Source organism: Callionymus lyra, chromosome 8, assembly GCF_982586985.1.
Source record: "Callionymus lyra chromosome 8, fCalLyr1.hap1.1, whole genome shotgun sequence".
Lineage (NCBI taxonomy): Eukaryota > Metazoa > Chordata > Actinopteri > Syngnathiformes > Callionymidae > Callionymus > Callionymus lyra.
In genome coordinates, this window is record NC_141825.1 from 5,584,990 (window position 1) to 5,606,621 (window position 21,632).

At 37.4% G+C, this 21,632-nt stretch overlaps 2 protein-coding genes across 2 annotated transcripts in view; both read right to left on the reverse strand.

The window, feature by feature from the left end:
* LOC148073464 (alanine and arginine rich domain containing protein) overlaps positions 1-6,972 on the reverse strand; it is a 31,543-nt gene extending 24,571 nt beyond the window's left edge. Inside the window, exons 1-11 of the mRNA XM_087797724.1 lie at positions 6,897-6,972; positions 5,720-5,986; positions 3,846-3,960; positions 3,601-3,774; positions 2,522-2,628; positions 2,317-2,454; positions 1,085-1,230; positions 957-983; positions 785-821; positions 652-721; positions 542-590 (exon numbers count right to left, since the gene is read on the reverse strand). Coding sequence (XP_087653850.1) covers positions 542-590; positions 652-721; positions 785-821; positions 957-983; positions 1,085-1,230; positions 2,317-2,454; positions 2,522-2,628; positions 3,601-3,774; positions 3,846-3,960; positions 5,720-5,919 — 1,063 coding nt within the window. The 5' untranslated portion in view covers positions 5,920-5,986; positions 6,897-6,972. The remainder of the gene's footprint in view (positions 1-541; positions 591-651; positions 722-784; positions 822-956; positions 984-1,084; positions 1,231-2,316; positions 2,455-2,521; positions 2,629-3,600; positions 3,775-3,845; positions 3,961-5,719; positions 5,987-6,896) is intronic.
* A 3,064-nt stretch (positions 6,973-10,036) lies between these two features.
* Positions 10,037-20,365, reverse strand: LOC148073465 (ankyrin repeat domain-containing protein 26-like). The gene is made up of 15 exons (XM_087797726.1): positions 20,302-20,365; positions 19,917-20,100; positions 18,779-18,903; positions 18,669-18,705; positions 16,795-16,925; positions 16,652-16,682; positions 16,525-16,591; positions 16,425-16,458; positions 15,137-15,543; positions 13,994-14,146; positions 12,623-12,823; positions 12,453-12,565; positions 11,715-11,841; positions 10,388-10,657; positions 10,037-10,327 (listed from the first exon to the last, which is right to left on the reverse strand). Exons 1-15 carry the CDS (start codon positions 20,363-20,365, stop codon positions 10,073-10,075), a joined length of 2,199 nt encoding a protein of 732 aa, XP_087653852.1. The 3' UTR covers positions 10,037-10,072.
* Between the last annotated feature and the right edge of the window lie 1,267 nt (positions 20,366-21,632).

Here is a 21,632-nt window from a genome sequence, read left to right on the forward strand (position 1 = left end):
TTTTCAAAAACAAAATCGTGCAGCAGACACATTCTTCCACAATATATATTCATAATATTGAGGCCTTTAGTTACCAACGGGTTATCAATTATTATTAATTTTAATAATAATAATCAGCAATTATTGATTAACCATTTGCAACCCATAATACATTTTTTTACACCGCTATTCCTGCATAACAAACCAGTCTGTTGCTGATTTATTTAATTTATTTTTCTCTGTGTGATAAATCGAACTCAATACTGAGTAGTTATGTATTAACCTGAATTGTTCTTCTTAGGAATATCACTAAAAATATCAGTGGACACAGAGTGGACGTTGAAAACATAGTGTGTGAGATAACATTTTTACAAATAAAATAATAATTAATAAAACCTGAAGATGTGATATTTGATCCTTAATGTTCCAAAACATAATTGTAGGTAAGTAAGTCATTTCTATTTTTGTCCCACCATCTGTTGCTACTGCTCATAAAAAATACAATATTCTTACACATTTAAAAAGTTTATTTTAATGAGATAAGAGTATATATTTTTCCTACCTTCGCCCTTTTTGGATGCGATCATTTTCCTCAGGTTGATCTTTGGTTTCTGAAAAAAAGCGAGAGGATTTAGGGATTGAAAAAAGCGACAGGTGGGAACCACTCGCAACCTTTTCGTTTGAAAGTGACTCATCCTCCTCCTCGGATGAAGCCCACTCATCAGCTGCGCTCCTGGAAACCCTGAGAGTCTGGATGTCAGTTGGAGGGCAAAAGAGGAAAGTAACAAGGAATATATTTACTCACCGACTCAGAGACTCGGACTGTGAGTTGTCGTCAAAGTCTGGAAAGAAGTGAAAGAGTTATTGAAGCTGCTAAAACAAAGATGATAAGAACAGATTTAACTTCATCGCAATATTTTCACAACCTCCTTTGTATGGTTCTAGTTAGAAAGTCTGAAGTCTAATCAAAGTAATACCTCCCACTGCTTGATCTGATCCATGATCTACTTCCAGTCGAGTTAGCATGAAGAGTAAATGAAACAATCAGGGTCAATATAGAAGAAGCTTGTCAGTTGCTCCATCAGTCTTGGTTGAAAGTCCTCACCGTCTTTGTCTGTCGCTGGTCCTGCCAACATGAGTCCGGCTTTTGGATTCTTGGAAGTGTTTTTCCCCTTTTTCCTGCCATCCTGCTGCGTGAGGGAAGTCCCGCCTCTCCTCTGCGTGGCGTGCTCGTTGATGAGCAGCGAACAACTGCAAAGACAGACAACGTGTGGACATGTGATCAGTGTGTTATAAGAATATATAGTAATTATTATCTAGTTATTTTAGAAGCGTTTCCAAAACTGAACTTCAGGTCACACATGCTCTAATACAATCACTGGTGTCTCTACATCAACAGGTTAGTCTAACTAATTCAACCACACAAGGGGCCAAAATGTTCGACATAATCTGGATCAGGGTCCAAACCACATATAGTGTACACTTTTTTGTCTGGTCAGTAACTGGTCGTCCTCTAAAAAGAGATGTAACATCAGTCTGATATTTTATTATTGTTTTATATCAGACTAATTAAAACAGAAAATAAAGTTCATTACAAAATCTATATTCTAGCTTGATTTGTAAGTTTGCAGATGAATTCTTTCTCTGCTTGTTATTAAACAAGTAAAACTGTCATTCATCTCATCGCTACACTTAAATATCACAATGTTTTTTCATGAGACCATATTGATAATTATCATAACAATTTTTTTATTTTCTTTATTATTAAAATGTTTTTTTTTCTTGACTTTCAAATTGTATTTTATTTCCATCATAGTTATTTTATGGTTAAAACTTTAATATAAAATAAATAATATTATATATATATATATATATATATATATATATATATTATTCTTGGATATAGTTATTTATTATTTAAAATGTAAAAGTTCACAGCGTTTGTTCATTTATGTGTTGCAAAATAAACTTCCGGCCACAAGATGACAGCAGTCATTACAGCTTCCACATCCAAGGCAACATTGAAATCCCGGCGACAACTGAGGATGAGAGGATACATTTGACTCGAGAAGCTTTTAAAGCTGATGTTTGGACATATTTTTGTTCGATAACAAATTAATGATATTGACCCTGTATCAAGACTGTAGCCAATACACACCCCATATCAATATAGACTTTAATGTTGAGAAACTTTTCAAATAACAAGCTCTTGAGGGCTACATAAAATGGCTGAATTTGGCCCCTAGTTTGACAAATATCCCATTCAAGCTTGAGCTTAATTCTCACAAATAGAAAAAATATACGCAGAGATGTAACGACTATAACACGTCGACTCACGGATGATGTCCGTTGATCACTGCGTGGTCGTCAGCTGACCATCCCTTTGTGTCCTTCAGCTCCACATCTGCATGGAACCTTAAAAGCAGCCGCAGCATGTTGATCTGTCCGTTGCAAGCAGCGATCATTAGTGGTGTCCTACGGAAGGAAAAAACGACACAGCGTAAATAGATTTTTAAGTTGGTGTCGTTTCAATGGTACTAACCGCCGGTCCTGGTCCATAAAGTTGACCTCGGCTCCTTCCTTCAGGAGAAACTCGGCCATATCCAAGTGATCCTCACGCACAGACACGGTCAGCGGAGTGAAGCCCTCCTGAAATTCATTCAAGCATCTCTTACACTCTGGACTTAGTTAGCAGTTCACTGACTGACTGTCTCCAACTTCATGCTAACATCCACCATAAGCATTTACAATTTCTGGATTTTGAAAATAACCAGAATTGAGGTTCTGAGCAAGTCATACTAGGAGGGAAGTTCACGACAAGCCGATATTTTCACCCTGGTTCTTAACTAGGGGAGTGTATGGACTAGAATTGGTTAGTACAATAAGTATCACAATACAGGATCAACAATACGATGTATATATTAATACTTTGGTAACAAGGATATATTTGTAGTATTGTCGAGTACTTGACTCTGGTGTTGCAGAATTTACAGACCACGTGACTCTTGACGAAGTCGTAACTGCTTTCATTTGTTTTCAAACCAAAATATGTCCAAACATCAGCTTTAAAAGCTGCTGGAATCACTGTATCCACTTGTCCTCAGTCATCGCCCGGATCTCACAGGATTTCATTGTTCCTTTAACTGCAGAGGACGTAATGGCACATGCCTGTTTCTGTCAAGTTTATTTAAAAAATAACAATAATAATAAAAAATAATAAATAAAAAATACAAATTCTACATGATTTATTTTTGCCGTTCTTATCTAAAAGTCAGTGTGTTCAATTAAAAAGTTCGACATTGAAAAAGAGGTGGGAGATTGTAGTAGATGTATTATCCCGACAAAGGAGACCTCCTGAGGGATCAATAAAGTTTTACCTTACCTTACCTTACCTTATCCTTCTACATTATACTATATATTATTATTAGTATTATTATCCTTGTAATTATTATTATTATTATTATAATAATACTAAAATTCTTAAACAGTTAAAATTATTTTTTAAATATTAATGCTTCAAATCTAACTACAAATTTATCGGTACGCCTCTTATAACATGTATGTTCATGTTCAAGATCCAAGTCACAGTACAGCTCAAGTGAAAACATACAACATATGTACCTTATTTGGTGGATTAACATCCGCCTCGTGCTCCAGCAGGGAGGCGGCTGTAGTGATGGCCGGGATGTTGGCGGCCAGATGCAGGGCTGTGTTGCCGTTGACGTCCACCAGGTTTGGTTCCGCGTGATTCTCCAGAAGAATGCTGACGCAGCGATCGTGCTGGCCTTGCACCGCCTGTCGTCATGTATAGGGGGCGATGGGATGTCAGGAGCGTCTCGACATACCGCCGATGACGGCGGGCTTACCTTCATCAGGGCGGATCTGTTTTGATTGTCGCATAGGTTAAGCTTGGCTTTCCCATCCACGAGAAACTGCACCACGTCAGCATGACCGCAGGCACAAGCGATGTGCAGAGGAGTCCTGTCGCGGCACAGAGGACACCAGATACAATTGCCACGTTTGACAGGACATTACCGTCGGCCATGTTTACAAGAGGCACATGCGACTCCCTGACCCGTCTGACACTGAACAGAACAACAGTAACTTGATCTGGCCTTGAAACATAAGTAAGTAAGTAATTAAAGGTTATTTGTAAAGCGCCTTTTCTAGACCAGGGTCACAAGAGGAATGAAACAGTTTTACGTCACATTTTTTTGTTTTTATCTAAAAAGTCAATTAACAGAATGCCTCAATTGTTCATCAACAAACTAGTTCAATTTCATGTACATTGTTAAGAATCAGGTGAATTTGTATCATGAAAAATGGGCAACGATGTCATATATTGTTATTGGTCCGCTTTTCTTTCTTTTTTTTTTTTTTTAAATGGCACTGATCGGAATGCTCCGGTATTATCTAAAATCCTCCGTCTTTCGGTTAGTCTTGTATGATCTTAAATCATATCTGTGGTTTTAATGATGTGTGTTTTAATTTTATTTTTTTAATTCACCAAAGATGAAAAATTCCACTAAACATTTGTACCAAGTTTATGTAATTTCCTTTTGGTTAAAAGTGTGTTATCTGTCGTGGCCATTTTCTTGTTGCACGTTTTTTTTCCAACCTTTTGTTAGCTCAGGGTCAAGGTGACCCGAAGCCCCAACACAAATGTGTTTGAAATAACACAAGTGTTTACTGATTTAATTACAGGAAAGGTCACAGCAAAGTAAACACATAATGTGGTCACATGCTTAACATCAGCTCACTGAGTTAAAACAGAGGAATCTTCATTTTTATGTCACAAGATAAGAAATTACAACCAATTGCAGGATCTTTTGGATGAACAATTAAAGTTAACAGAATTCTTAATATAATAACAATACATTTAATTTAAAAGCGCTTTTCTGGGGACTGTGAAATAAAATGAAATATACTGTGCAATAAGATCACATCATAAACTAAAAACAATAAAAGCAGTTGGCCACAGTGTAAAAAAAAGTCAAATGAAACACATTGGTTACAGCAGAATGAGGGGTTTATGAGGGGTATGCAATGCGGAACAGGTGAGCTTTAAGGTTTCATTTAAAGAAAAAAGAAAATGCAAAGTCACTGAAACATCCGCTCTTTATGTGCAGGCTGAAGAAATTAATTTCTGCCTTTACTCTCACTAACAGTGAATATTTGCATGTTAATTTTAAATAAATAAAAAATTATTATACATGATGTTGAATGTCCATACAGTATAAAGAATATTGCAATATTTAAGTGTATTGATATTTTCTTACACCCCTGCTGACAATTGATATTATTCAATAAAAGCATAACAGATAAAGACTTTGGTAAATGCAATACATTTCCATTTAATACAATTACAAATGATGTCAACTCACACATGTACAAAGTGACTAAGTGTGTGAAACAGAAAGAATAAATAGTTAAGTTGGCAAATATTAAAATGCAGTAGATGGAGTGTATATGCTCCAAAATGCTAGTTGATACATCAACTTCAAATGAAGCCTATAAGGCTGGACCGAAGCTTGTTTTGATATTTTTTGTGTAATTATTACCTAAAGTGAATCAACATGAAGGAGTGGTTTGAATGATATATGCATTTATCTGTTTGCAACATGTCATAAAGGAATTATTACTTACATCACTTAATAATTAAAAAGCTTGTTTGTGGTTGTTGTCACTATGAGTTGAACTAGCGATCCGTGTCTCTCTCCATCAAACAAACCACACGTACCTGTTCTCCTTGTCCAGCTGATTGATATCATTCTTCTTGACCAGCTGCTTCAACTTTCCCAGGTCCCCGAGCCAGGCGGCCTTGTGGACCTTCCCCAGGTCCTTCTCCTTCACGTCGTAGCCGGCGGAGAGGACGCTGCCGCTGTCGGAGGCGCCGGGGGAATTTTTCTTCTTCTTGGTGAAGCCGAACAGCTTCTTCATCTTCTTCAGCCCGATCCACCTGCGCCGTCACTCATCGGATGCTGCGCCGGGATCAACGCTGCCGCCACTAAAAATAGGTCATAGAAAGCGGATTAGCTGTGGACACCATGCCGGGAGTTCAGAACCGTCCAGCCCCCGGTCACGGTTAAACACCGAAATCTGCTCGGGATTTTCCTGAGGAAATAAGAAGATTGTGCAGCGTCTCTGATGCCTCATCTCACGAGCTAATACTATGTGTCAGCAAATACTCTTCCGTTTGAATGAACATACCTGCGATGAGAGCTGTTGTTGGAGTATTTTAAACGAGGGTTTCATCTGTCAAAACAGGGGAAAGGGAGCGCGTCGCTGTTTGCTAGTCGATGGTAATAATATCTAGTGGTTTGTTGCCATGGTGACACGAGGTGTCACCGCTATGCGACCACAGCTAACGGAGATCAACAGTGTCCACCTGTGTCCCTTTAATATGACGTTTAAATAATAATATATACGCGACGTATAAGAAAAACACTGTGAGGTAAATAATAGATCAATAATTTAAAACGAGTTAAATTAAAAGGAAAAAAATAGAGGGATTTTCTAAGAAAAATACATGTATATTTAAGAGTACAAATAATCGTACTTGCTTTTAATAGTGATAATAAATAATAATAACACGTAAAGTGGCATTTACGAAAACTACTCGTAGATCGATAGTTGCCTAGCAACGTCGTCATATCGCTAATAATATGAACCGCCACATTTGAAAAAACTCACATTTGATTGACAAATATCAACTTGTACTCTTAAGATGGTGGTTAAAAATGTACTATTTAATGTGAGTTTGCTGCTAACTCGCAGCTAAAATTAAACTCGACGACTTACTAGTATTTAGCAAAACCACCGACAAGCTTTATTTAGAAATCAATGATAACTTATTAACATGACGCCGAGTTGACGTGGTTTACAGATTTAAAAAAAAGTAACTAAATGTTACTCACGTGAAATAAACGCATCATTTTAACTTGTTGATCTCGGCTAACAGTAGCTACCAGGTTGCTACACCAGCTGTTGGGATTTCCCAGCTACCAATCAGAGAAGGGTTCATAAAGACGTCGGCGTCAACGGACCAATCCGCGTCTTTGTTTCTGATTCGATCTCTTTACCATGCGTGGAATGACTTGTAGTGAAACATAGCAGCCACACGATGGCGACATTTATATTAGTGTCGTACTTTTAACGCTTGATTTTCTGAAATAAAAAGTACATTTTAAAGACAATTCTGAGGGAAACCAAACGTGGAAGAAAAACTAAAAGAAGCCCACACAAGCAGAAGTTAATTCAAGCTGGAACTTATTATCCAACCATCATGCTGTGAGGCTTATTTTAATGTGACTAGGAGACGGAAACGAAAGATTAAATGCAGTCTTAGGCAGGGAAACATATTAACTGTTTTAAAAAACATTGTAAGGTCAGTGGAACATGTCGTCGACAGACTGTGGCAACCATTTAAAGGACAAGAAATTAAAATAAATTGTATTGTTCATTGGTAAAGCAGCTGGAACAGCCTTTAAAAGCATAACATCAGTTCTTTTAAAAAATGTCGGATAAAAATAGATAAATATTGTTTTTATCTTTGACGTTTAGTCCCTAAATTTCCTTCAAACACTGATACATTTCAAGCTTCTTGCTGTGGTGCTTTTCCAGATATTTATTTACAACCTACTCACATGTAATTTCTTGTTTTTCAAGTTAAGACTCTTGTATTTTTTACATTAAAGTGCGTAGATGTTTGAAGCGTTTATTTTTCCAGTCAATATTTGTTCCAGCCCAGATGTGAGCGGAGATATTGATCTTGTTCCGACACAAAAGATGACAGTGAAAAGCAGAACAGTCGATGATCCGTCCCTGAATTGATCTTTAAAAAAAACGGACTGTCTTTACAACCTCATCCATTAACATCCTGGCTCAGCTCAGTTTTTAGTTCCAGTCGATGAAGTTAAACCTCTGAACAGACCTCCACGACTTCTTCAGTGGTTACGTGTGCTGGAGGAAAATTATAGGTTGGACTTGTTGCTGCAGCTCCTTCTGTGCCTCACAAATAACCTTTTCTTCGTCTCCTGATGGTGTTTCCCTCACGAGTCGTTGATTCAGTTGTTCTTTGTCTTTCCGCTCAAGTGAACATGTGACCAAGTCCACTCACACGTCACCTTTATAAAAAGTTCATTCTTCATATTCTTCAAGAGCGATAAATCTGTGACTATTTTTTTTCTAGATAGTAACTTCTAATAGATAGTAACTGTAAACAACAACATCATAACTGGTAATAATTGTTCATAATAACAATAAGAATAACAGCAACAACAAACCCTTGTATTATTCAAATTAAAATAACAAAAACACTAATAATGATACATATAATTATTAGTGTTATTATAATCACAATTATTATTATTGTTCTTATAACTACCTGCTTGCTTAGTTAATGACTTAAAGTGACGTTAAAGAGTATCTTTGTTTATTACATTAGAATCTGAAGTCCACAAAACAGACAATAATAAATGTTTTGAAACAAATCTCAAATGGGGCTTGTTTATTATGGGATGTATAAAAATTACTTAAAAAAAATGGCCCATGGGTGAGAAGATCTAAATTTAAATAATTTCTCAAAACATGGCTGGAATTGTTGATTTAACTCTTGTGTTATCTCAGGGTCAAGGTGACCCAAGGGCCCCAAAACGACCTCCCTGGCTTACATAAATACACATGCAGTGGTGTAGGTCGTTCAGCTTGACCCAGAGGCAACACAAGGGATACCACAAGCACATTTGTTCTCGGGCCTTCGGGCCACTTTGACCCTGAGGCAACACAAGGGATACCACAAGCACATTTGTTCTCGGACCTCTCGCGTTCACACGTCACCTTTTTTTCAGGTCACCTTGACCCAGAGGTAACACAAGGGATATCACAAACACTTTTGTTCTCAAGCCTTCGGGTAACCTTGACCCTGAGACAACATAAGGGTTATAAAAACATGCAAGGAGGAAATTTCTCACCTTAAACGCTTCATATACTGATACGACTGTCACAAAAATCAGTTTCCAGCACTCACTCACGAACAAGACTCCAACATACAAACCATTTTATCCTGTAACGACTAGTGGTGTAAAGAAATATAAATACACTTTATATCGCAATATTCTTTTTCTGATACTGTATTGTTATTTAACAGCAAAAAATACTTTATATTTCAAAAAGTGTAAAATAATTTTTATTTACAATGACTTTAATTTTTGTGTTGCAATTAAACGTCCGGCCACCTGATGGCAGCAGTCATTACGTCCTCCGCACCTAAAGGAACAATGATATCCGGCGATGACTGAGGATGAGAAGACACAGTGGACTTTCTTCTGTTGTTTTGTTTTTATTATTTAAATGTTTTTGGCTAATATTTAAAAAAATGTTGTTCATTAATGTTTTATCTTTCAATAAAATTTGTATTTAAAAAATGTATTAACAAATATTCACAGTGTTTCCATTTTTGTGTTGCAATGAAGCTTCCAGCCGCTAGATGGCAGCAGTCGCTATGTCCGGAGCTAAAGCAACAATGAAATCCTGCGAGATCCGGACAAGGACTGAGGACGAGAGGATACAGGGACTCCAACAGCTTTTAAAGTTGATGTTTGGACATATTTTGGTTTGAAAACAAATGAAAGCAGTTACGACTTTGTCAAGAGTCATTATGTCCCTTGCAGCTAAAGGAACAATGATATCCTAGAGATGACTGAGGACGAGAGGATACAGGGACTCCAACAGCTTTTAAAGCTGATGTTTGTACATATTTTGGTTTGAAAACAAATGAAATCAGCTAAGACTTCGTCAAGAGTCATGTGGTCTGTAAATTCTCCATCACCAGAGACAATACTACAAATATATCCTTGTTACTGCACTATCACGATATATCATATCGTGATACGTTTTGTAATAAAAGATTCCTTACATCACGCAGCCGTATTAACATCTGGGAATCACAGTTTCTAACTTGGAAGTGCTGATTCTTTTCCGAAGATTGATCTGAGCAGGAAACTTATCAACCACATCACAACAGTGGTGAACTTTTTCTATATTTACACACATTAAAAGTAGCAGAAATGGGTACAAAACTCGGTTCCGGTGGTTAGTCCAAGGCCACTGTTGTGGGGGGGGCAGTTCGGGAGGCCATGGCGATCTGCTGCGACCAGGGGGGCCACATCCGACAAGAACCCTCAAAGTCTACATTCTCCAGGCTGCTGTTGTTCAAGGAACGTTCGTGCTGCCCCTTCCGTCCCAGCTCGCACTCCAGCTCCTGGATCTTCTGCTCCAGCTGGTACCGGACATTGGCCTCGTGCGCCGCCCTCACCTGGTCCAGGGCGTCCTGACAGTCGGCCTGAGACTGCGGGAGAAAAAGACTTCAGTCCAGAGCGGGGTTGGATCTCTGGAGCACTCCTCTCACCTGCAGGAAGATGTTGACCTGGTCCAGCTTCTGCTGCACCTCCTGCCGGATCATCTTGTCGTGGTCGCGCTGGTACTGCTCCACCAGCAGCTTGGTGGTCTCCACCCGGCTCTTCAGGTCCAGCACCTCCCTCTCCACCTGCTCCAGGTGTTGGCTGCTGCCTCGACCTCGCTTCTGCTGAGCCAGGTGATGCTTCAGCTTCCGGTTCACCTTCTCCAGCTCCCGGCGGTGAGACGACTCCATGTCCAGCTGCATCTGGAGGTGGTCCACCTGAGACCAGAAGAACACAATTTATACAGTAGCTGTCATGAGGGGCCTTCAAGCAAAAACAGCACATGGAGAATGTTATTCTAATTCATATATCTAAGAAAATAAATGGTCAAAATTCAATATTTTTTTATTATTTAGCATTTTAAATTCTTTTTTTTTTTTAGTAATAGTGCTGCAATTTTTTGTATTGGATTTAAAAGGTTAGTATTAAAAAAAAGATTGAATTTATGTTTGTTATTTTTTTAAATTAAAATGTGTATATTTTTAAAATGCAATAAATGAAAATCAGAGATGTTACAAAAATATTGACATAATTGTATCATATAATAGTTTTAAAATAGATAAAACTTATATATATGATATAAAACAATACAAAATATTTCTCAATTCTCTTTCCACTTTTAATTTAATTTGAATGTTATAATTGAATTTAATAAAAATTTATATTTATATATGAATTTAATAAAAATAACTTATACATATATATTATTTTTAAATTAATTAAAATTAAAACGAATTAAAAGCAAATTTAACCTTTCAATATAGAAACTGTTGAATTCAATAATTAAAAAATAATTTAAAGCTTAAAAAAAAAAAGAAATAAAATCAAGCTCAATATTCTAAAATTATTATTTTGTATTGTATACGTTTTATTTATTTTAAAAAGATCATATTATTCAATGATTTTATGTCATCGTTTATATTATTTCTTTGATTCTGTAATGCCACCACCAAAAAAACTGTGTAAACAAAAATGACAATAAAAGTGTGTGATTCTGATATATAAAAAAAATTCTAGATAATTTTATAAATTCACTCAAATGTTTTTCAACAAATACTCACAAAAATAACAAAAAAAACTGGGAATAAAAGTCTTAAAACAAAAACCTTTTAGTCATATTTAAAGACTCGTGATGAATAAAAAAAAAGTATAAATGGTTTGTATGATCAGGGCCCTTAAAACACAGTCAAAGGGCCACATTAGTGTTTTCCTCTGTAAGTGATTATTTTAAAACATGATTATCTTAACGAATAAAAGATTCTGGTTCGAACAAACCTTCTCCTTGAGTCGTTCTACAGCGTCGTCCGCCTGCAGGTGTTGACCAGGATCAGTCTTGACGCTGTTTGTGTCCGAATCCTTCTCATGCTGTTTGTGCTTCTCACTCCTTCGCTTGGAAGAGACTCTGACGGGGAACAGTCACAGTGTCAATGAATTATTATTAACCCTTGTGTTGTCTCTGGGTCAAGGTGACCCGAAGGCCTGAAAACAAATGTTTATTTTGACCCTTGTGTTGTCTCAGGGTCAAGATGACCCGAAGGGCGGAAAACAAATGTGTTTATTTTAACCCTTGTGTTGTCTCTTGGTCAAGGTGACTCGAATTCCTGAAAACAAATGTGTTTGTGGTATCCCTTGTGTTGTCTCTGGGTTTAACTTCCTTCTTCAAATACATATGCAGAGGTGGTAGAGGTCGTAAAAAACTATTTTTCTTGAACTACATTTTTTTGCCAGTCATGCTATTTTTCTTTCTTGTTTTTGTCTCCAGCCTGGTCCAGCAAAACAATTTCAAAATTGTACTGATCCACGGATCAAACTGATGTTTCAAACTGAAATTAATTTAAAAAAAAAAGTTTAAATATAGCTAAATGTTTTTATTAATATTTACTAAATATCGTGTATTTCTATCATCATATGGTTATGCTTATATTAAAATAAATCATAGTTTTGTTGATTAATGTTGTCAAATAAAAACTTAATTAACAATTGAAAAACATTTAAAGGTCATTAGAAAGTCACCTCTGTATCTTCTCCCTGAGCTCGGCGTTCTTCTCCCGCTCCAGGTGGAGGCTGCTCTGAAGCGTCTCCCTCTGAGTCGCTGCCTCTTCCTTCAGCCTCTTCTGAACTTCCACCTGTGAAGAACAGACAAGGTGACGACCTGTTGTCCGGGGGAGACCCAGGTGTCTCACCTGTGAGCTCAGCTCCGTCTTGTCCTTCTCCAGCTGGTCCACGAAGAGTCTCAACCCGCTGCAGCTCACGTCCAGCGCCGCCAGAGACTCCTGGTGCTTCTGCGTGTTGACGCTGAACTGGTTTTCCTTCTCGTCCAGACTGCACTTGAGGCTGGTGATCCACCTCTGAGCCTGCACGCGCTGAGACTCACTTTCCTCCAGCTAGAAATTCAATACTGTTGCTCAGATTATGGTTTTAGTTGGTACTTATGACAGAAGGTTCTACTTCATGAGTGCACCGGCTGCTAGCCGCTCACTGGTTTATTCCACTGAGAAAATCAACAATATTCAGTGCGACTGATATGGAAGTAAATAAATGTCATTATTTGAATCTTTTATTGAAATGTTTTTTTTTAAAGCAATTCATATTCATTTTTAAATAATTTAATTCAATAGAATCTAAATTTAAAGGTTGAATTTGTTTTTGTTTTCTTAAAAAAATGTAATTAGGAAATTTGAATGTTTAAAAAAAATGAATGATTTGATTTTTAAACATATAGTTTGGCTCTAACTAAAATAATTGAAAAGATAATGTTATAAAAAAAAAAAAATATTTGTAGTTTTCTAAATTCAAATAACTACTAAGCATTTTTATATTGAAATGTATATTGAATACAAAGAACCACACTTTGTAAAAAAAATAATGAAATTTTCTTTTTCTTTTTTTTCTGAATAAAGAATAAAAAATAAATACAATTTTGAATAAGAATATCAAACTCAATGAGAAAAAGATTGAATACAAAGCACTTTATGTTAATTTTTTTGAATTTTTAAGAATACACGTTGATAGGATTGAATTTAGAAAATAGTTTTGGAATTAATTTGAAATAGAATATTAAACTCTATGTTAAAAAAACAGCATTAATTCATAGCACTATTATTAATCCAGTGTTTATAAATTGTACTTCAAATGCAACACATTAAAATTATTGAATTTTGAAAATGATTTTTTTTTAAATTTTTGGAATTTGAATATCCAACTCTATGTTTAAAATGAATCAATTCTTTCATTTTGGCACAATTAGGCCGACATTTTTATATTGAATTAAAAATGCTATGAATTTGAAATTATTGCAAGTAGAAAATCTATCTTTACATTTTTAGAAAGAAAATATCAAACTCCACAGTATGTGTAAACTTTTTTTATTTTTATTTTTTATTAATTCTGAAAATATTTTTAAATTTTGAATAGAATTAGTATTAGGAAAAATACGTTTTTCTATACAAGTTATTGAATAAAATTATTCAAACAACTACAAAAACATTTGAATTTTTACAATTTTTAACATTTTATAAGGATTAAATTGAACTGATATACTTCTATACTCTGACCTGTCCTTTCACTCGCTCTATTTCCTTGAGCAGCCTCGACTTTTCTTCCTCGAGCTCGTTCTTCTGCCGCGTGTTGACGTCCAGAGATGCTTCGCTCGACGAAAGCTTCTTCTGAGAGTCGGAGAGTTTTTGTTGGAGCTGCTTGGCAGCAGTCTGTGGAGCGACACTGATCTAGTCACCAGACTTCCAAATAAACCAATTTTGCTGTGTACAATAATCAAGCAAAGATACACAGTGTTTGTTCATTTTTGTGTTACAATTAAACTTCAGGCCGCAGCAAAAGAAGCAATGAAACCCTGTGAGATCTTGACGATGACTGAGGACGAGAGGATACATTGACTCCAGCGGCTTTTAAAACTGACTTTTGGACATATTTTGGTTTCAAGACAAATAAAAGCAGTTATGACTTTGTCAAGACTCATTGTGTCCCTTGTAGCTAAAGGAACAATAATATCCAAGAGATGACTGAGGACGAGAGGATACATTGACTCCAGCAGCTTTCAAAACTGATGTTTGGACATATTTTGGTTTCAAAACAAATGAAAGAAGTTACGACTTTGTCAAGAGTCATTATGTCCCTTGTAGCTAAAGGAACAATGATATCACAGAGATGACTGAGGACGAGAGGATACATTGACTGCAGCAGCTTCTAAAACTGATGTTTGGACATATTCTGGTTTTCGAAACAAATGAAAGCATTTACGACTTTGTCAAGAGTCATTATGTCCCTTGCAGCTAAAGGAACAATGATATCACAGAGATGACTGAGGACGAGAGGATACATTGACTGCAGCAGCTTCTAAAACTGATGTTTGGACATATTCTGGTTTTCGAAACAAATGAAAGCATTTACGACTTTGTCAAGAGTCATTATGTCCCTTGCAGCTAAAGGAACAATGATATCACAGAGATGACTGAGGACGAGAGGATACATTGACTCCAGCAGCTTTTAAAGACATGTTTTGGTTTTAAGGCAAATTAAAGCAGTTACGACTTCGTCAAGAGCCATGTGGTCTGTAAATTCTGCAACACCGGAGTACTCGACAATACTTCACATATAAATTTGTTACTACAGTATCGCGATTTATCGTATCGTTCCCGTGAACCGTGATCCGTCATTGACACACTCCTGACGTCATCTACCTGTCGGTCCTTGTTCTCGTCCTGTAATTCGTGGATCTGATCCAGAAGCTCCTGGTTCTTCTCCTCCGCCAGCTTGACCTTCTCCTCGCCGTCCGAGCGCAGCCTCGCCAGGACGTCGCTGAAACTGTCCTGCGCGGCGGCGATGGCGTGTTCCACGTGCTTGGTCTTGGCGTCTTCCAGCTGTTGCCGGAGCGACGCGCTCTCGCTCCGGGTCTGGACCAGACGCTCCCGCGTGGCCTCGTGGCGAGACACCACCCGACTGACCAGGTCCTTGCCAGACTGCAGCGCTACCTCCAGCTTGTCCTTGTCTCGCCGCAGCACGTCCAGCAGAAGACTTTTCTCCGACAGCTGCAAGGTGAGCCGTTGAACGTCGTCCTCCTCGCTGACCACACCTGATGACGCTACGTCTGTGGAGTCAAACAAATCAGGTTGATTGATGTTTCAAACCCACGCAGGTTAGCGACAGTTAGTTTCACTAACTTTAACTCCCTGATTCACGACTTTTTACATCATTACATGTGAGGTTTCTTTAAGTTCCAGGAGTCAAACCAGTGACCTAGTTATCACCAACAAGTCACTTCCACACAAATTATATCTGAATATATATTATATATATCTGGATATTAAATTTTATGTTGAATTTTTTTAGGCATTCAATTCTATTTCTGAATCATTTTAATGAATCAGTTGTTTATTGAGAGGTTGAATTTTTTTTTTTTTTTAAATAATTGCCAAAAAATATTGTTAAATATTTTTCATATGCAAAGATGTATTCTTTACAAAGAGAATTCAAGATTTTTTTATTTGTAGTGTTTTTAATTCAATCCATCCATCCATCCGTCCGTCCGTCCGTCCGTCCGTCCGTCCGTCCGTCCGTCCGTCCGTCCGTCCGTCCATCCATCCATCCATCCATCCATCCATCCATCCATCCATCCATCCATCCATCCATCCATCCATCCATCCATCCATCCATCCATCCATCCATCCATCCATCCATCCAGCTATCCACCCATCATCCAATATCAAACCCTTTGTACAAAGAAAAACAGTCATATTGAAAATATTCAATTATTTTAAGTTTTAATATTTTAATTTAAAAAAGAAAGTACTTCTTCCAATTCACACTTTACTATTTGAATTTAATTATTTCAATGCAAAAAAGAAAAAAAAAAGTTTCTTGATCTGCTGAGGCGTCTGTCTCGTAACTTCAACCAGCTTTAACCAGATACAACACGTGTCCAAACCTGCCATGAAACCAAAATATTAAACAAAATAAATTATATTTTACCGTCTTTCACAACCGAGTCGTTGTCCGCCTGCGTCTGAAAGATACAAACAAGAGTTAGGATAGAACATTGATGGAGTTACAACGGCAAATAAAGTCAAACCTCATCATCCAATACGGATGCTTCTTCTTCCGATGACGGACAGTCGAGCTCTGTGATTTTTGGAAGCCTGGAGGAGGAAAAACAATGATCTCAGGTGTAAATGTTTGTAGAAAATGGATGAACTCACCAGGTTAATGACTCGGAACTGTCCACGAAATCTATAACGAGGAGCATGATTGGTTAAGATTTAGCTTTTGTTATATACCCGTGAAAGTCATGAAGATAATCTCGTTTACAATCTTTTAAAATCTTCACAGGATCTTTCCTCACCATCGTCATCGGAGTCGGGCAACGAAAATTCCGAGTTTGTGGTCCTGAAAGAATGGTTGTTTTCAGTCGTTGAGTATTGTTGAGGAGCAAGTTTCAGGAAGACAGGTCTTCTGGTCTTATGGCTGCGAAGACTTTCAAAATAAAAGAAAATGGAAAAGACAGAAAAGTCAGTCATAGTTTTGTGTTTTTTAACCCATTCTTGAAGAGGGCACTTTGATCCCCTTAAAGATGGGTTATCTTGGAAATTAGTTTATCAAATAACTCATTATTCGCATTTTGCAAGAGATTTAAATAAATATATCCATTAAAAAAATAAAGAATGAAAAATAATTAAAAAATGGATCCAAAACTGAATCTCCTCCGATATGTGTCCATATCCTAAAGAGACTATGTCATTCTAAAAAGCATTACGATCTTAAGTGTCACAATAAATCTGAAAACAAATGGAAAAAAATGGATGCAGATGGAAGAAAATTAGATAAAGGATACGAAAAGCGGATTTGTTGAGAAAGACCAGAGATGTTACGAGGCTGGGTTGGTGTTGAAGGAGGACAATTTACTGTCTTCTTTGCTTTTCTTTCGTTTATCATGGATTGTAATGTCTTGTACAACTGAATTTGTTTGTTTTAACCTAAAGTAATAGTTGGGTTGGGATTCTTTTCAGAGTAATCTGGGGCCTCATGTACAAAGACGTTTGTGGATTCTCTGCTGAAAAACGGTCACACACTCAAATCCAGAAAATGGTGCACGTACAAAAATATTCACATGTATGAATCTGCACATGAATAGAGGCAATTTTCCTTTGTTCATCCCAATCAATGTAGAATTATTCGCAGACTTGTTCGTCCCTTTCCACGCCCTCATTAACATATTTGAATTTAAATGAACCGGATTCCCTGATTTCTCTGTTCGTGATCAGAAAAAACCCAATGAAAACATGATTTTAACTGTATTCAAATTTTATATTCGTTCATTTCAAACATTTCTAACATGAATCACATACTTAAATAAGTGCAGACGAGCTCCGTTGTAAATGTTTATATTCTACATAAACAGTTATTAACCAAAAATACTTTATTGACAGAAACGATCAGGGTCTTATTTGAAACATCTTAAAATGGAGTTTAACAAGAATAAAACTGTAAATCAGTAACTTAAAGTACTGAGTAGTGATGATGATGATGATGGTCTGATCGAGCTTCATATTAATGTGTAGCTGCAAAAAACGCGCAAATTCTTATTACATTTATGAAATAAAAGCTTTTTGTTTACAAGTATAAATGAACAAATCATGTGATGCTGTATTGAGACTGATATGCATCTGAGCAGTAAATAAGTAATAACAGTATTAAACCTACAGACGTGTCGGGAAATCCGACCTTTTAAACAATCTTTTCCTTATTGATACATATGAACTTTGAACTTGAAAAGTATGTCCGCGTGTTTTTTGTGCGTACGACTCCTTAGTACATGAGGCCCCAGGTCTTTTCAGTTATAGACAAAAAAGTTTGTTCATTTTAATGTAGCGACTGGAGCTCAGTTGTCTTCGTCTTCGTCCATAAAAATACACTTGAAAACATCCAAATACCTCCGTACTGCTCGACTGTAACGTCCATCTCGGATCAGGGAATCACATTCGGTTCTACGCATGAATGCGAGGCCCTCCAGCCAGGCCGCCCAGTTGGCCCCCTCCGTGGGTGAGGTCTATTTGGACGGGTTACGTCATGGGAGCGCTCTCATTTTATAGGTCTAGGTAGCCTGCCACCTACTGGGTGGCGAGTGAAGTGATTATCCTCAGTGGAATAAACCAGTAGGCCGGGCTGGAGGGCCGATGCACGCATGACGTAGAACCTCCCGTCATAAGAAGCACTGACCTGTGGAGCGGCTCGGACAACGAAGAGTCTTCTTCATCTGGAACGAAGAGGAGAAAGAAACCCTTAAGAGAGTTGATAAGATGAGGCGTGTTACGTCTTCAGACTCGTACCGTCTTCTTCGCTCGGTGATTCCAACCAGTGGCGGTTGGTCGTGCCGTTGATGGGAACGCTCGAGCGAGGAAGGGAAACAGCTCTTATGAAGCAAGGTTTTGGTTTCTTCTGGCTCCGATGGATACTGAGGACGAAATCAATATGCATATTTATAATCCCAGCTAGCAAGGGTACACTTTTAAATAAGTCCGAGCAGGGCAAAAGAACTCCAATTTAATATCAGTTCACTTTTAATTTTCAGATTCTCAGATGGATGGATGGATGGATGGATGGATGGATGGATGGATGGATGGATGGATGGATGGATGGATGGATGGATGGATGGATGGATGGATGGATGGATGGATGGATGGATGGATGGATGGATGGATGGATGGATGGATGGATGGAGGCGCAAAATAAAAGTAAATACATATTTGTTGTTTGCTTGCATTGATGGATACACACCAATTAAGAGTTTCAGCAGTTTTTTTGCGAGTAAGGATAAAAGATGTCAAGAATTAATTGGCAAGTCATTGTGATAAAAAAGGTTTTAACACAAAGTGGTCAGATATTTTAAAACTAAATTGAATGATTGTTTTATGTTATAAACTTAAATGATTTATGTTTTATTGATCATTTTGTCCTTGTTACTTTTGTTTTATTTAATGGTATAATAATTATCAATATGTCTTCTAATATACATAGAACTGAAACAACGAAAATGTCAATCAATCAATCAATATCACATCTGGTACTGGTCGCAGAGGCATTTGTAAACCAAAGAAAGTAAATTTAATTTTTGTTCTATCGATTATTACTGTATGAAAGGTGTTTTATTTTGAATAAAAATGTTATTTTCTTTGAATATAAGTCTGTGACATGTACCTTATATGAGACAAGTTAAAAAAATAAACTTGAAAACTAATTAAAAAGAATGATTTATATGGTTTATCTTTATCAATCCGTGTATATAACGCAGACATTAAACTGGTCTCGGTTTGGGACCCGTGCCTTACATACATTATATTTACATTTAAATATACATATTTGAAGATCTTGGAAAAATAAATGGATTTGTTGTGTCAAGTATTTGACACGTGCAGCCTCACATTTACTCACTGGACTAACTTCCATTATAAGCAACGAGACAATGACCTGGTTTTGGTGACAGGACTGCTGATGCTCTTCTTCACTTTGCCCAGATCTGTCTTCCAAACACCCAGATAGGCTTTCCTGAGCTGCTTCTCCGTCTGTCCTTGATCCAAAACAGGCTGGACCAGACTGCTCTGGAGCGCATGAGGGTGTTTTTCTTTGGGAAATTCCAAGATTTTCCCCATCACTGGAAGTCAAACAGAGGACAGAGACAAAGACACAACGCTTTACACAACACACACTCTTTGACTGTTGTATGACAGGAAACCTGCTTTATTCTCAGCAGCTTGTAACTCTCAACTCACACACACGTAAACCCAGGACCTTTTTTCACGAGTCACGACTCACTATATTGATATTTTCCAAAATTCGAACGTGACAAACTCACCGATGTGACTCTGGTTTCCAGCAGACGTGGCACAATAGAGGAGCGTGGACTCACTTTTAATCATGTCCGACACCTTTGATGCTTCCTCGTCATCGCTCGCTCGTCCAATCACAGCCTGCCGTTTGAAAATATGACATCGCCGTCTCGTCATTGGAGACTAGATCAAAGGATCCAGAGCAACGATCATGTGGAAGTTATTTTTGAATTCAATAGTTTCTACATCCAAGGTGTAATGTAATTGAAATAAAAGATCATTTTCAAAATTAATCAAATTTTCATTTTTTAATTCCAACAATTAAAAACTAAAAGTTATACATTCATTTTTAACTTTTAGTTTTTATTTTAATGTAACAGTTTTTTTTCTCATGTCTTAACAAGAAGGATCTGTCTCGCCTGCAGTTGATTCAAAACTCTGCAGCAAGAAATCTGACCCGCTCTAGTAGAAGAACTCACATTTCTCCGATCCTTAAAACTCTCCACTGGCTGCCAGTTTCTTTCAGAATCATTTTAAAATTCTGGTTCTTACTTTCAGAAACATTCATGGTCAGACCTTCCATCAGTGATTTGACAGACTTACACCCCAGCTCGGGCTCTGAGGTCTGTGGATCAGAATCTACTGATGGTTCCTGAACACGGTTCAGGACCAGAGGAGAGAAATCCTTCCAGACATCTTAAGACGTTTCTATTTGTTCAGGCTTTTCCTTGATTTTCTGGAACTCCTGTTGTGTTATCAGTTTTATCTTGACCTTTAAAGTATATACTTTATTGAATATTGTTTTGATTGTTTAAGCACTTTGTGACCCTGGTCTGGAAAAGCGCTAAATAAATAAAAATGACTTACTTACTTACTTACAAACATGTAGAAACCTCAGCGTCCACAATGTTTGTCTAAGACCCGGCATTTGGAAGCTCAAGAATTAAAAGATTCCGACGGCGCTGTTGCTCTTTCCCTGATTATAATTCCCCACAAGTTATTGTGGACCCCCGAGCGGGAAACGATCACAAATTATCATTATTATCACAAGTTTCCCGATGGTTTGAGAATCTAACCACCACCCGTGCGGCTCGACCTGGTGACCTTTCTGGCAGCTTGACATCCTCCCACTGTGTTATTAACCGTCTTCCTCCGCCGGTACATACAAGACATGAAGAGCATCATAATCGTTTCAACGGCTTCATATTTGATTAGAGCGGGTTAGACTTAGTTCAACATGGAGTCGGAACATGATTTGGCTTTAAGTGCAGCTGTAGCTCCAGAGTCTGGATGATGCTGATAGAATTAAAGGATATGAAAGAGACGTTTCTATACGTTTGGCTGCTTTTTGTTATAC